The 16694-nt window shown below is 41.4% G+C and overlaps 1 protein-coding gene across 8 annotated transcripts in view; it reads right to left on the minus strand.

The window, feature by feature from the left end:
• The window catches only part of LOC139558403 (septin-7), a 48350-nt gene extending 32763 nt beyond the window's left edge, over nucleotides 1–15587 (minus strand). For 3 of the 8 annotated variants that reach the window (XM_071373509.1, XM_071373508.1, XM_071373507.1), the window contains exon 1: nucleotides 6752–6850. In XM_071373509.1, the coding sequence (XP_071229610.1) occupies nucleotides 6752–6761 (10 nt within the window). In that variant the 5' untranslated portion in view covers nucleotides 6762–6850. Of the gene's footprint in view, nucleotides 1–6751; nucleotides 6855–13881; nucleotides 13884–15382 lie in introns of those variants that run through there. The other 5 variants (XM_071373505.1, XM_071373501.1, XM_071373510.1 and 2 more) reach the window with 4 other exon arrangements.
• Nucleotides 15588–16694: the final 1107 nt, after the last annotated feature.

The raw sequence follows: 16694 nt of genomic DNA on the forward strand, positions 1-16694 counted from the left end.
ACATCTGACTGCTGTGGCCCACTTTCACTGACTTGGGCTGCTGACAATCAGTTCTGCCCAAGAGAGCCTAAAGCATGCTTGCTTTCCAGTCAAAACAGTTCACGCATATATTATGTCAATTTCGTGACGTTTTTGTTCATTTTAGTGTTCGTCAGTTTTTTGGGGGGCTGTTCGTGCACACAACTTTTTCACTTGAGGCAAGTCGAAGTTCGGTAGCCGAAATCTATGCCTCTTCGTTGGTGATTAGTCAATAGTACTACTCCTAGGAGTAGGAACTATGGACGGGACTCTTCAATGAAATGCTTGTTGTCATTCAACGAGAGACTGGTTTTCATGCGCTTTTTTCCACTTGAGAAATACTGCAACAAACATCTGATGTAAAATTGCTCAACTAAGACCTCCCCTAAAAAAGTTCAAATTTAATTACAGATTCTCTTCTTTTACCCCCTTTTCTCCCAAATTTCGTGATGTCCAATTGGTAGTTACAGTCTTGTCTCATCGCTGCAACTCCCATATGGACTTGGGAGAGGCGAAGGTCAAGAGCCATGCATCCTCCGAAACACGATCCTGCCAAGCCGCACTGCTTCTTGACACACTGCTCGCTTAACCCGGAAGCCAGCCGCACCAATGTGTGGGCGGAAACACTGTCCAGCTGGCGACCGAAGTCAGCTTGCAGGCACCACAAGGAGTCGCTAGAGTGTAATGGGACGAGGAAATCCCAGCCGGCCAAACCCTCCCCTAAACCCAGACGACGCAGGGCCAATTGTGCACCACCACACGGGTCTCCCGGTCATGGCCAGCTGTGACACAGCCTTGGATTCAACCCTGGGCTGTAGTGCCTTAGACCGCTGTGCCACTTGGGAGGCCTAATTACAGATTTCCTGATTTATCTTTGATTCATTTTGAATATTTTGAGGAAGTGTATACTGGCCGTTGTTAATACGGCATCTCAAGAGGGACAAAAAGTACGATTGACGCTTTTCTCATTTTTCAAGCAAGAGGTCTTTTAAAGAAGTATGCGAGACGTTCGCGTCATCTTGCAGAGTTCTGCTAGGAGCAAATTAAACCTAGTATATGGGCACCTTTAAAATACTTTGGCACACTTCACATTGCAACCAGGGCCATTACATGAGTTCTCTGGTAATTAAGAAAAAACACAGAGCGAAACACACCCCACATAGCAGCAGAGTAAACAACATGCACTACTATCAGACAATGCATCTCCTACAGCATGACATGAGCTCAGCTTCAATTACCCTGCCATTCTAATTACATGCTCCAGACAAAATTGAACCTATAACTGCCTTTTTCCTGCGAGCGCAGCAGAGGGGAAATTCCAGGGAGAGACCACTTGAATGCTTCTCAACTCTACTCAGACTGACAGCAGTGGGTCTGGAATAACAGGCAGGCATTCCCCCTCTTCTCCTCCTCCCTCGTTATTTCTCTTGCTCCCACTCTCCTGGCCCTGGGGCAGGTGGGCATGGGTTTACTCGACAGCCCGCCGCCAACCACAGGGACAGAATATGACCTCACTAGGGTGTTCACAGCCATTTCCTGTACAACCAAGTTTGGTACAGTGCCTTCAGAAAGTATTCATACCCCTTGACTTATTCCACATTTTGTGGTGTTACAGCCCAAATTCAAAATGGATGACATTGCTTTTCTTTTTTTCCACCCACCTACACACAATACCCCATAATGACAACATGAAAACATGTTTTTAGAAATGTGTGCAAATTTATTGAAAATGAAATGGAGAAATCTTATTCAAACCCCTCAGTGAATAAATGTTAGAGTCACCTTTGGCAAAAATTACAGCTGTGAGTCTTACAGGGTAAGTCTAAGAGCTTTACACACCTGGATTGTAGAATATTTGCACATTATTAAATTTTCAAGTTCTGTCAAGTTGATTGTTGATCATTGCTAGACAGCCATTTTCAAGTCTGGCCATTGATTGTCAAGCCGATTTCAGTCAAAACTGTACAACATTCAATGTCGTCTTGGTAAGCAACTCCAGCGTATATTTGGCCTTTATGTTATTGTCCAGCTGAAAGGTGAATTTGTCTCCCAGTGTCGGTTGGAAAGCAGACAACCAGGTTTTCCTCGGATTTTGCCTGTGTTTAGCTCTATTGTTTCTTTTTATCCTAAAAAAAACTCCCTAGTCCTTGCCGATGACAAACACACCCATAACATGATGCAGTCACCACCATGCTTGAAAATATGAAGTGTTACTCAGTGATGTGTTGTGTTTGCCCTAAACATAACGCTATCTATTCAGGACATTAGGTTCAGGCATCCTTCTTTTCACTCTGTCATTTAGTTTTCTTTTCCAAATTTTTTGCAGTTTTATTTCAGTGCCTTATTGCAAACAGGCATCCTTTTATGGACTGTCAATTAGGAGGTTAGTATTGTGGAGTAACTACAATGTTTTTGATTCATCATCAGTTTTATCCCATCACAGCAACTCTGTTTTAAAGTCACCATTGGCCTAATGGTGAAATCCCTGAGCGGTTTCCTTCGTTAGGAAGGACGCCTGTATCTTTGTAGTGACTGGGTGTATTGATACACCATCCAAAGTGTAATTAATAACTGCACCATTTTCAAAGGGATATTTAATGTCTTTTTTTTGTCTTTCTTTTTTCCCCTCTTCCAAATAGGTACCATTCTTTGCGAGGCATTGGAAAACCTCCCTGGTCTTTGTGGTAAAATGTGTTTGAAATTCACTGCTCTACTGAGAGACCTTACAGACAATTGAATATGTGGGGTACAGAGATGAGGTAGTCATTCATACAGTTGAAATCGGAAGTTTACATACACTTAGATTGGAGTCATTAAAACTCGTTTTTCAACCATTCCACAAATTTCTTGTTAACAAACTATAATTTTGGCAAGTCGGTTAGGACATCTACTTTGTGCATGACACAAGTCATCTTTCCAACAATTGTTTACAGACAGATTATTTCACTTAAAATGCAGGGGCAGAAGTTTACATAAACTAAATTGACTGTGCCTTTAAACAGCTTGGAAAATTCCAGAAAATGATGTCATGGCTTTAGAAGCTTCAGATAAATGATGTCAATTAGCTTGAGTCAATAGGAGGTGTACCTGTGGATGTATTTCAAGGCCTACCTTCAAACTCAGTGCCTCTTCGCTTGACATCATGGGAAAATCTAAAGAAATCAGCCAAGATCTCAGAAAAGTAATTGTAGACCTCCACAAGATGCTGGAGGAAACAGGTACAAAAGTATCTATATCCACAGTAAAACAAGTCCTATATCGACATAACCTGAAAGGCCACTCAGTAAAAACTGCCATAAAAAAGCCAGACTACGGTTTGCAACTGCACATGGGGACAAAGATTGTACTTTTGGAGAAATGTCCTCTGGTCTGATTAAACAAAAATAGAACTGTTTGGCCATAATGACTAGAGGTCGACCGATTAAATCGGAATGGCCGATTAATCGGGGCCGATTTCAAGTTTTCACAACCGATTTTTTTTGTATTTATTTTCTTTTTTTACACCTTTATTTAATCTTTATTTAACTAGGCAAGTCAGTTAAGAACACATTCTTATTTTCAATGACGGCCTAGGAACGTTCTGCCTCTTTCAAGGGCAGAACGACAGATTTTTTACCTTGTCAGCTCGGGGGATTCAATCTTGCAACCTTACAGTTAACTAGTCCAATGCTCTAACACTGATTACATTGCACTCCACGAGGAGCCTGCCTGTGCCGCGAATGCAGTAAGCTAAGGTAAATTGCTAGCTAGCATTAAACTTATCTTATAAAAAACAATCAATCAATGACTGTCATTGCTCCAATGTGTACTTAACCATAAACATCAATTCCTTTCTTAAAATCAATACACAAGTATATATTTTTAAACCTGCATATTTAGCTAAAAGAAATCCAGGTTAGCAGGCAATATTAAACAGGTGAAATTGTGTAATTTCTCTTGCGTTCATTGCACGCATAGTCATGGTATATGCAACAGTTTGGGCCGCCTGGCTCTTTGCGAACTAATTTGCCAGGATTTTACGTAATTATGACATAACATTGAAGGTTGTGCAATGTAACAGGAATATTTAGACTCATGGATGCCACCCGTTAGATAAAATACGGAACGGAATAAACGTTTTGTTTGAGGTGATAGTTTCCGGATTAGTCAAAGGTATATGGTTTAGAGAGAAATAGTCGACGCGTTATAATTCCTGTAATAACTTGCGGCTGAACTTGAAAGGGTTTCCTTCGTTATTTTACCGTTCATGTCTTCCATAGAGAATGTCTTGATCTACTTCAAATAAGGTCTGTGTTTCGTGCAGGCTTAAACCGCCTCGACGTTTTGATACCCGTGTAAATCTCACTAGGATAAGGTAACGTTTGTCAACATATTTTCATAAATCCACTCTACAAAAAAAATGATCTTCGCTTATATTTAGCCAATATTGATCAGAGTTACCTTGTCCTATGGATATCTACACAGTTATAAAATTGGCAAGGTGGTGTAAGCCTACACGAAACACAGACCTTATTTTAAGTGAATCTAAAAAATATCCTATGGAATAAATGAAGGAACCGCTTTTCAGATTTTGCTACAAGGTGTCATGGGATGCACTTTGGTCGTCAATTCTTACCATGCCCATTATTAAAATAGGATTTCCTGCATATAGAAATGACAGTTTTTGTTTTCAACATTCATCACAGGTAACTTAAACTCTATTTTTATTCAAACAGTTGTCTCCTAAGCAGACTCTTCAGTATCATTGTCACAGTATCACAGAGCTGTGTGTGTGTGTGTGTATTTATGTATTATATTAAGTTAAAATAAAAGTGTTCATTGTTCATTCAGTATTGTTGCAATTGTCATTATTACAAAAATGTGTGTGTGTGTGTGTGTGTATGATATATATATCTATAAAAACATACTTTTTTTTTTTTTTAATAAATCGGCCGATTAATCGGTATCGGCTTTTTTTGTCCTCCAATAATCGGTATCGGTGTTGAAAAATCATAATCGGTCGACCTCTAATAATGACCATTGTTATGTTTGGAGGAAAAAGGGGGAGGCCTGCCACCCCCTGTGGGGGAGGGACTGGAGGGACTGGTGCACTTCACAAAAGATGGAATCATATGGGAGGGAAATTATATGGATATATTGAAGCAACATCAGTCAGGAAGTTAAAGCTTGGTCGCAAATGGGTCTTCCAAATGGACAATGACCCCAAGCATACTTCCAAAGTTGTGGCAGAATGGCTTAAGAACAACAAAGTCAAGGTATTGGAGTGGCCATCATAAAGCACTGACCTCAATCCTATAGAAAAAGCGTGTGCGAGCAAGGAGGCCTATAATAGTTGGGCCATAATTCACCCAACTGATTGTGGGAAGCTTGTGGAAGGCTACTCGAAACGTTTGACCCAAGTTAAACAATTTAAAGGCAATGCTACCAAATACTAATTGAGTGTATGTAAACTTCTGACCCACTGGGAATGTGATGAAAGAAATAAAAGCTGAAATGAATCATTTTCTGCACTATTATTCTGACATTTCACATTCTTAAAATAAAAGTGGTGAGCCTAACTGGCCTAAGACAGGGAATTTTTACTAGGACTAAATGTCAGGAATTGTGAAAAACTGAGTTTAATTGTATTTGGCTACGGTGTATGTAAACTTCCGACTTCAACTGTACATGCAACTTATGTGAGTTGTTCAGCAACTTTTTGCAGGGTTGAACAGGGTTGAATACGTATTGAACAGGGTTGAATACGTATTGACAAGACATTTCAGAATTTATTACATTTGTAAACATTACTAAAAGCATAATTCCAGTGACACACAATCTCAATTTAATCCATTTAAAATTCAGGCTGTAGCAACAAAACGTGGGGGAAAAAATCAGTGGTGTGAATACTTTCTGAAGGCACTGTTCCTCTGGGCAGGACTTATGGAACAGAGAGGACGGAGTGGAGAATGGCAGGGATGTAACGGTGCCTACACCCTGTGTCTCTTTCCCTCCATCCCTCTCTCTCTTCAGATGTTCAGGCTCCAACTCTAGCTGCATGAATGGAATTACAGGAAACCTTCCACCCACAATCCAAAAGGCACATTATACACACACACACACCTCAAACACCACACCTCAAACACTTCGCACACACAGAGACACAAATGTTCAAACACATTCCACAGTATGGGGGAAATAAACCCTGCCTACCCTCCATTGCTCAAGCACATTTGTTTTAAATATGGTTTCTTCAAGTCCCGCTTTACATGCAAGACAAGTTATCCCAACGCAACAGAAAGCATCGCTAATGCATTTTAACAGCCAGCTGCCAGCACTATGGCATGACAACATTCCTGACTGTAAAATTGAACACTGCTGGACTGAACGTCTATGGCCATGTGTAGGCTATATTACATATGCACATACATTTATTACACAGATGTGTACGCGTCTTTCGAACAGAGATGGCACCCTATTCCCCATACTAAACTACTTTTGATCAGCGCTCTATGGACCCCATACTAAACTACATAGGGATTACGGTGCCACTTGGGACACAGACGGAGCCTCTAACAGTCATTTTCATGCATACTTCACTGATCCATACAATAATATGCAAACAGCTTTTTACACAGCAGTAAAATCTCCATCTGTTTTCCCAGATGAATACCGGGTTCTTTTTTCTGTTCTTTTGGGGTCTTACTTGGAAAAGAGGGGAGACGTAAAATAGGATGCAAAGATCTCTACTCACCCACGACCATGAGAGTGAACTCGAAGCCTCTCTTGACAGACTTTCTGTACACTTGGTTTGGGAGATTGGCAAAGCCCACATAACCTTCCAGAAGCTTCTGTTGCTGTAGACCAAAACATCAGTTAATGCTTTTCCCCAACTGTCCGGGCAGGTAACAAGGCTAAACAAAAGTCTGGTTACCAACACTGTTGACTTATTGCTTCAGTAGCTGGGATATCACTTGCCTATAAAAACGGATGACTTGACAGGTTCAGGAAATACATTTAAAAAAAACAGCAACATGGACAATTTGTTGAGTCGAATTCAATCATTCATCAGATAATTTAATTAATATGCCCAATCTAACATTCTTAAACTATACATACACAAAAGTACACCTTCAAATTAGTGGATTTGGCTAATTCAGCCACACCCATTGCTGACAGGTGTATAAAATCGATCACACAGCCATGCAACCTCCATAGACAAACATTGGCAGTAGAATGGCCTTACTGAAGAGCTCAGAGACTTTCAACATGGCACCGTCATAGGATGACGCCTTTCCAACAAGGCAGTTCGTCAAATTTCTACCCTGCTAGGGCAGCCCTGGTCAACTATAAGTGCTGTTATTGTGAAGTGGAAACGTCTAGAAGCAACAACGGCTCAGCAACGAAGTGGTAGCCCACACAAGCTCACAGAACGGGACCGCCGAGTGCTGAAGGGAGTAGTGCGTAAAAATCGTCTGTCCTCTACAGAGTTCCAAACTGCGTCTGGAAGCAACATCAAACCGTTCTTGTGCTGTCGGGAGCTTCATAAAATGGGTTTTCATGGCCGAGCAACCGTACACAAGCCTAAGATAACCATTCACAAAGCTAAGAGTCAGCTGGAGTGGTGTAAAGCTCGCCGCCATTAGACTGGAGCAGTGAAAACACATTCTCTGGAATGATGTATCACGCGTCACCATCTGGCAGTCCGACAGACTAATCTGGGTTTGGCGGATGCCAGGAGAACACCACCTACCCCAATACATAGTGCCAACTGTAAAGTTTGGTGGAGGAGGAATAATGGTCTGGGACTGTTTTTCATGGATCGGGCTAGGCCCCTTAGTTCCAGTGAAGGGACATTTTTACATTTAAGTTATTTTGCAGACACTCTTTTCCAGAGTATCTTACAGTAGCGAGTGAGTGAAAATCTTAACGCTGCAGCATACAATGACAATCTAGACGATTCTGTGCTTCCAACTTTGTGGCAACAGTCTGGGGAAGGCCCTTTCCTGTTTCAGTATGACAATGCCCCTCGTGCAGAAAGCGAGGTCCATACAGAAACGGTTTGTTGAGATCGGTGTGGAAGAACTTGACTGGCCTGCACAGAGCCCTGACCTCACTAATGTGCTTGTGGCTGATTGAAAGCAAGTCGCCGCAGCAATCTTCCAACATCTGGTGGAAAGCCTTCCCAGAAGAGAGGAGGCTGTTAAAAGCAGCAAGTGGGGACCAACTCCATATTAATGCCCATCATTTTGGAAAGAGATGTTCGACAAGCAGGTGTCCACATATACTTTTGTTCATGTTGTGTCTCTTAACATTTTTAAATAAGTAAATGTTATAGCCTAAAAGGTACAGTGGAGTGGCGTTAGGTAATCAGTCACAATAATACTTACAGCTGGTTTGGAGAGTGTGCAGGTCAAGATGGTTGACAATGAGGTGGTGGTGGATGAGAGGAGATGCAGAATGATTCACAGACCACGGTAGACAGGTGGAGCACCAACCATTAAAAAAAAAAAAAGTGAAATACAGTATATCAGTTAAGACCGACAAATGAGTCCACCATCCATCTTGTGTCAGAATAACACATTCATGCCTGCGGATAAAAGCCCAGACGCACTCTCAGGTGTCAATCTCACTTGCAATCATGAATAAGAGATATGCCTACTTATATAGTAGTCAGAAAGGCATAGCTTGAGGTATAGTTTACCTTGGTAACTTCTAGCCTATACAATATGCCTGATAGGTCTTGCTACTCTATTTTGCCTATAGCACTCAATCAGATCAGCAGATGTGTGGTGGTGGTACACATCATTTTGGTTTGCTTGGTTAATGCTAGTTCCTGTATCTCTTTCACCAAAAATGTAATTTTTGACAAATAACTAAGGGTATAACCATTCTTTTCCCACTCAGTTTCTTCATTCTATTTGAAGGGATGTTACCAATGTTTTATAGGGCTAGGTTATTTGTAGTCAAACCCACGCATAAACGTCTCAGACAGACAGACAGGCACACATACACACTACCGTTCAGAAGTTTGGGGTCACTTAGAAAATGTCCGTGTCTTTGAAAGAAAAGCATATTTTTGTCCATTAAAATAACATCAAATTGATCAGAAATAGAGTGTAGACATTGTTAATGTTGTAAATGACTATTGTAGCTAGAAACGGCTGATTTTTTATGGAGTATTTACATAGGCGTACAGAGTCTCAACGTCAAAGGTGAAAAGGCGACTCCGGGATGCTGGCCTTCTAGGCAGAGTTCTTCTCTTCAGTGTCTGTTCTTTTACCCATCTTAAATATATTTTATTTTTATTGGCCAGTCTGAGATATGGCTTTTTCTTTGCAACTCTGCCTAGAAGGTCAGCATCCCGGAGTCGCCTCTTCACTGTTGACGTTGAGACTGGTGTTTTGCGGGTACAATTTAATGAAGCTGCCAGTTGAGGACTTGTGAGGTGTCTGACTAGTTTGAGAAACAATCTAATGTACTTGTACTCTTGCTCAGTTGTGCACCGAGGCATCCCACTCTTTCTATTCTGGTTAGAGCCAGTTTGCGCTGTTCAGTGAAGGGAGTAAGACACATTGTTGTACGAGATCTTCAGTTTCTTGGCAATTTCTCGCATGGAATAGCCTTCATTTCTCAGAACAAGATTAGACTGACGAGTTTCAGAAGAAAGGTCTTTGTTTCTGGTCATTTTGAGCCTGTAATCAAACCCACAAATCCTGATGCTCCAAAATCTCAACTAGTCTAAAGAAGGTCAGTTTTATTGCTTATTTAAATCAGGACAACAGTTTTCAGTTCTGCTAACATAATTGCAAAAGGTTTTTCTAATGATTAATTAGCCTTTTAAAATGATAAACTTGGATTAGCTAACAACGTGCCATTGGAACACAAGAGTGATGGTTGTTGATAATGGGCCTCTAAACGCTTATGTAGATATTCCATATACATTTCTTTTTACATCAACCCTTTCCAGCTACAATAGACATTTACAACATTAACAATGTCTACACTGTATTTCTGATCAATTTTATGTTATTTTAATGGACAAATTAATGTACTTTTCTTTCAGAAACAAGGACATTAAGTGACCCCAAACTTTTGAACGGTTGTGGATGGATGGATGGATAGATATAGATAGGAGAGTAAAACACGGAGATGAATCACAATTCATGATAGCAGCCATTACTGAAGAGGAGTGGGGGCTCAGAAGCCAAAAAATAACCTATTTACCAACTGTACTGACACAGACAAGTTCAGGCTAAAGCAGTAGGACAGACAATGATGCTTGTTATTCAGCACATCAGAGAGGAAAGCACGGTCAACCTACCTAGCATTCAAATAGCCTAATCCTGCACTCCTACAGCTCACTTCAGAGGCTCAGTTTTGTTGGAGTTACAACTAACTCAAACTTCCTACAGTATTTTAGGTCTGTTTATGGGAGCTGTCATTGGTTAATCCCAGAGTTGAGGTGATGATGCATCCTTCAGTCATTTCACCGGCTGATGTGAAATGAGATCCAATTGGCTACCAGCCCACAGCCGTGAAATCTCATTGGCCGACAGCCCACAGGCGTCTTCACACGGCGTCCAGTGTTGGAGAGACTGACGAATAGCAGATCATCCTGAGTCAGTAGCTAGGCTCCATGTTTCAGTCCTCACACTAACAAAAAGCAATTTCCTACATGTTTCGTCTCTCAAACATCGATGTGTAAAGCCATCAACATCAGGATGGCAAGATTTTGAGCATTCACTCAGGCTATCCCAGACCCAGACAGTTGGGCAAAAATATTGAGATTATTAAGCAGAGGAGCTGTTTTTGCCAGTAAAGCACTGCTCAGAGCAGGAGGCTGTTCATTCCTCTACCGTTTTTCAGCTCATTGGCTAATAAACGACCCACTTCCACAGGAGAGGATCTGCCCCACCTAGCCTTCACTCAAGCTCATCGTATTTGAGGGTTATAAGTTGACAGATGTAGCCTACTGTAGCATGACTCACCGCCCAAGCCACTTCCTCCTGTTGTCTGTCTGTCTGCTCTGGAGCAGAAGCGTCTGTCACGTACACAGTACAACTGTCAGTGGTGCCTGTCGCTGATCAGACAAATGGCAACCACTTCAGCACATAGCTGAGACAGCAGCATCATCATCATCATCATAATGTTGATCTCTTTGCTAGCTTGCGCTGAGAAGAGACATGTTTGATGTGCAAGTCAGAACCAATAACAATGAGCCATCCATACTTTTCCGTGAGTCCAAGGGGAGGGTCATAAAAGTTAGCCTCATCTTATGAAAAAAAGGAGTGAAATATAGGCTACATCTACCGCAGCTTCCTGACTCATATAGCAGGCATAAGAGGCTTGTTGACATGTACTAAAGGAAGTCAGGTCTTCTTCAAGGCAACACCCATGATACATTTCCAATACCACTGTCAAGGTTGGAGAGAGAGCTTCCACCTAGGCCAAGGTCACAGAGGGACATGTGGTGTGGTGGACATCTGTGTCTTGGCTGTTCACCTCAACCTTTCATAACAATTGCTTTAACAAAGGCCACTACATACCTCCAGGAAAGCAGCACTGCCTTCTCCTTTAGGCCTCCCCTTCCACCACTCTTCCCCATGCTTTTCAATGCACTGATAGCCTGATACATTATGTTCCCACTCACATTGCTACATGGTCCCTTCAAGCAGAGTAGATTTGTTATTCTTCTTTGCTGGTGGTGGGTAAACTGCCGGAAGAGATGTGGTGGGATTAAGGCCAGTCTGCCTCAGAGAGCCCAAGGTTAGAAAGAGGTGTGTTAATCTAACCCTAAAGCAAGGCCTAGCAGGTTAGCCTAGCACAGTAAACTGACTTTGGCTTGCAAATACTAGAGGATACACAGTAGAGAATGTTGTTCTGTGCTGCTTCAGAAAGTCTGACCCCTCCCATGACCTTTCTGCATCGTCCCAAACACTGGACTTACCGGTGTGTGTGTTTGTGTGTACAGTTTTTCCTTCCTCTCCATAAGAGTCTGTCTTGCATGCTATAGAGTGTCTTCATAACAGTCCATTTTATTTCTATACTGTAACTTAGGAATAATGTTAAGTCTGTAGGAGTAAGACAGTCCTGATTGGTCTACATGGACGGTTGATCCATTCTCCCTACACTAGTAGAGGGATGGGGGGGATATATACAGTTACATATCAGGATATTATCTTTGACGATATATCGTATTGTTGACAATATGACAATATTATTTTTGTGCTAGTTGTCTGTAACTGCACCAAAACTACAGTATTTTTCCTTCCTAGCTTGTTCTCAATCTTCTTTTTAAATTGGAGGATCCAATTTGTTTTCAGTACTTTCATTTCTATGACTGATCAAAACTCGTTTTCTCATGGCTCTCTTTTGTCCCTCTACAGCAGACATATGGGGAGCAATATGTTTGGAACATCGAATCGCAATATAGAATGGTGAGGATTGTACTACATATAGTATCAGCACCTAAGTATTATGACAATATTGTGAGGTCCCTCGCAATTCCCAGCCCTACAACCTACAATTTAGCCTCGGTTCATCTGAGGCTAAATTTCAATTCTCACCCCATGAGTGGATAGCATATTTCTCACACCAAAACAATGCTTTTACAATCTTTGAGGGGGACTGAACGAATAGGATAGAGGAAGAATACAAAAATGTAGCTTTTATGGGAACCTAAACAAACTGATGTCTGTGTCATCACAGACATCCTGGCATTCCCAGGCCTCGCCATGTGACACACTGACTCACAGACTGGACTCCTATTGTGTCACTGGGGACAATAGGTCATCACACTGAGGAAGGCTTGGCATGTAATGCATCTGTCATGCATTCAATTGGCCTACAACCCAGAAATGCTCAGTTTCCAACCAATTAACATGACAAAAATAATTTTTCCATACTCCTCGTTTAGAAGAGCCTGAGGATTTTTGAGAAAAGAACAAGTCCGATGGAATTTATCCTATGAATAACAAAACACAGGTGTCACTGACACCCCTAGCCCTGACTGACACAAAACTTGTTAGGGAAAGGGGGATACCTAGACAGTTGTACAACTGAATGCCTTGAACTGAAATGTGTCTTCCGCATTTAACCCAACCCCTCTGAATCAGAGAGGTGCAGGGGGCTGACTTAATCGACATCTACGTCTTCGGCGCCTGAGGAACAGTGGGTTAACTGCCTTGCTCAGGGGCAGAATGAAAGATTTGTACCTTGTCAGCTCGGGATTCGATCCAGCAACCTTTCGGTTACTGGCCAAAAGCTCTAACCACTAGGCTACCTTAGCCACAATAATGGAGAGATGACAATTGTTCAATAACAACAGAGAGATATGGTGGGAAACTGCATTTATTTACTCAAGCTAAAGTAATAACATTGCATGCATTCCATATCGACTAGAGAAAACATTTGAATGGCTAGAGTGACGATCTATGACGGCCTCTACACTCACTGCAAGCCATTCCATGACAGATGCTACAGGTCACATAGAGGAATAACAGAGGCACAGTCACTCAGTCAGAGCATCCACCATGTGAGTACAGTACCACAGTATGAATCCAGTCTCATGTAAAGGACTAGGTTTTCTAAAAAGTAGATACTGCAGTCATCCTACCCCACTCTGAGTAAAACATTTTGTTGATGCTCAATAGAAAGTTTTTGTTTGACATTTTGATAGACACTCAAATGATGTAGGTATCCAACTAGATGTTTGAGGAAGTTTGTAGATTCATAACTTTGCTCAAGGTTTCCCCACACTGACTTTAGCATTGATTAAACCTATTTGAATTAATTAATGATTATTTGACCAACGCTGGCATTTTACATCTGAAACCAAGCTAACATTAGCTACGTCGACTTTTCAGAATAGCAGCCATTCACAGCTAACGTAAACTCACCCCATTCCGTACAAATGTGCGCAACCGCAACATTCAAACGAGGCTACAAAGAAAACTAATGGGACTGTAGCGACTGTGTTGACTTAAAAATCGGTGGTGTGAACTAGGTTTCTATTCAAGCATTGATCGACATGGTAATGGCTCTATAGTATTGGAGAAAAGTTGAAAAAACGGACCCTCCGTTACATCGTGACGTGTCATGTCGTAACGTACAGCACGCATAAAGCAACTATTTCTGTCTTACAATCTCTCTCCACCAGGTGTAGCACTTCTCTCATCGTTTAAAAACAAGAAATGGACAGTGACGGGGTAAGGGGGGGATACCTAGTCATTTTTTGCGACATCATTTCATGCGATCATCATTCTCAAAGCCGCTGTTTACTTCTAAGATAACTTTAGCACCGCCCTAAAAACCCGATTCAAATTCGACACAAACCTTCAAATAGGTATGTAATGACACATTATATAAACTCTTTATAGTGTTTTATTTACATTTTAGAGGCGATAAGGTGATAAGTTGGACAGATCGAGTGAAAAAAAGCAATTTTCCCACACGACCTCTCTCCTTCTCACTATCACGCATTAGTTTCGCTTCCCCACCCGCCATTTTTTTAAAGACCCATTGCCTGCTTGAATTATGCAGAAACGGGCAGCGTTTAGTGCATGTAATTGATCATGTTGGAAAGGGGAGAAATTGTGCTTTACAATGGTATTGACATTACAGTTATTCTGGAAGTATTACGTTTTTGGGGCGCTAAAATTGGGGCAATTGTACGGACCAAGGCGATGTACGAGTTTACGTTAGCAAGCAAACTGCGACGTCAACTATCCAGGCATCACAACCTACTGACTAGCTAGTTAGTGGCAAACGTATTTATAACTAATCTCGTTCTATCTGTACTAGTAGCTAGTAAGCTAACTTAACTATGTAACGTTAGTTTTGTTAGCTACTGTAGGTAAGTTACTGTAGTTAGCTAGAAACGTAACGTTAGTTATGATGAGCCTTTGTTGGAGTTGCCAACTTCTCACAAGCACCATAACTGGCATCTGAAGTTTCTCAGTTGACATTCTTCACACAGCATATCCTTTGGCCAGTAACGTTAGTAGTCAACTTATCTGGTTGAAGCAGATAAGTTGACTAACTACTGGCCAAAGGATATGCTGTGTGAAGAATATCAACGGAGCAACTTTACTGGTTGTATCTCAAAATGCTAGTTAGCTAATGATACAGTAGGTAACTAAGTTAGTTCTCGTTTGCTAGTACTAGCCGACTCTGTGCCAGGGACCAAACACACTTCACAGTCGAACATATACAGTTAATGCCACAGAGTATTCGGTCATTTTCGAGCTATCGTTGTTTTTCTATTTAAGCAAGTTAACTTAGCTAACTAATTCTGGCAAGATTTTTAGTAACTAACGTTAGCCGACTAACGTTACCCCGAGGACACAAACGATAACAAAAGTTCCAGTATGAATTAACTTACCCATAATGTTGCCGTTCCCAGGCGCTTCACTAACGGACGTTTCACCGTTCGGCATTCCCTTTCACGAATTCACCGGAGACCACAGAACTGTAAAAGTCGTACGCAACTTAATTCGCGTAAGACCAAAAATGTCTACTGTCTGCTTGACGTGAAGGAGACATAGAGATAGATAGAGGACTAGTACCGCAACAACAAAAAAAAGCCTTATTCTTCTTCTTCGGTGAGGTCTTATAGCGAACTACATACAAAAGGAGTATTGTCGCCGCCAACTGGGCGAGGGTAAAAAAAAAATGCACAAAAGAAACATCAATTCCACACAGGCAGTGCTATTTACCACCATTGCTAAAAATGACAGAACAGTCCACTTTCTTCACATTAAAAATGTCTTGGTACTGCTGGTGATACTCAGCCTGCGGTGTAGGCCTACCTACCCGGTTCATCTGAGGCTAAATTACAAGTCTCTCCCCATGAGTGGATACCATATTTCTCACACCAATCCAATGCTTTTAAAATCTTTCAGGGGGAGTGAGCGAATACGCTACAGGATGAATACAAAAATGTGGCTTTTATGGGCACCTAAACAAACTCCTTCAGTGATATTTGATCTTTCTGCCCTTTTGACAACTTTCGCATAGGAGACTCTCTCAACTGCCCTGATTTTGCCAACCTCAGTCTCTTTCATGGATTGATAATATGACTTATGCTGCCACCTGGTGGTTATTGTATGAAAGATAGACCATAATCAACAGGCAAACAGGCCATCTTTATTTAAAGAACTTCACAATATACACAATGGGATCTTCGTCCAAGAGGTCTTGACATCTATGGCACAGGAGATAGCATGCCATCCCTATCGCCATAGTGTCACTGGATCAAGCATCTTGATAGCTCCCTTCTAAGTCCAACACATTATCTACATTTAAAATGTAAGAAAAAAATAATATTCTACTGTATTATTGACTGTATGTTTGTTTATTCCATGTGCAACTCTGTGTTGTTGTATGTGTCGAACTGCTGTGCTTTATGTTGGCCAGGTCGCAGTTGTAAATGAGAACTTGTTCTCAACTAGCCTACCTGGTTAAATAAAGGTGAAATAAAAAAATTAATTGGTGGCAGCGTTGGGATGATGCCACAGTACCTCAGGCCTTTCTTAAAATCATCACCAACACAGAAGAGGAAAATTGGACTGTAACATTGAGCACTAAACAGCCTTGAAACCCTGAATACACCATCTAACCACATGACAGCCTCTGTGTTGAGATGAAATGGGATGTGGCACTGTAGAGGAATGAGAATGTCGCTTTACATATCT

Source organism: Salvelinus alpinus, chromosome 29 (assembly GCF_045679555.1).
Source record: "Salvelinus alpinus chromosome 29, SLU_Salpinus.1, whole genome shotgun sequence".
Taxonomy (NCBI): Eukaryota; Metazoa; Chordata; class Actinopteri; order Salmoniformes; family Salmonidae; genus Salvelinus; species Salvelinus alpinus.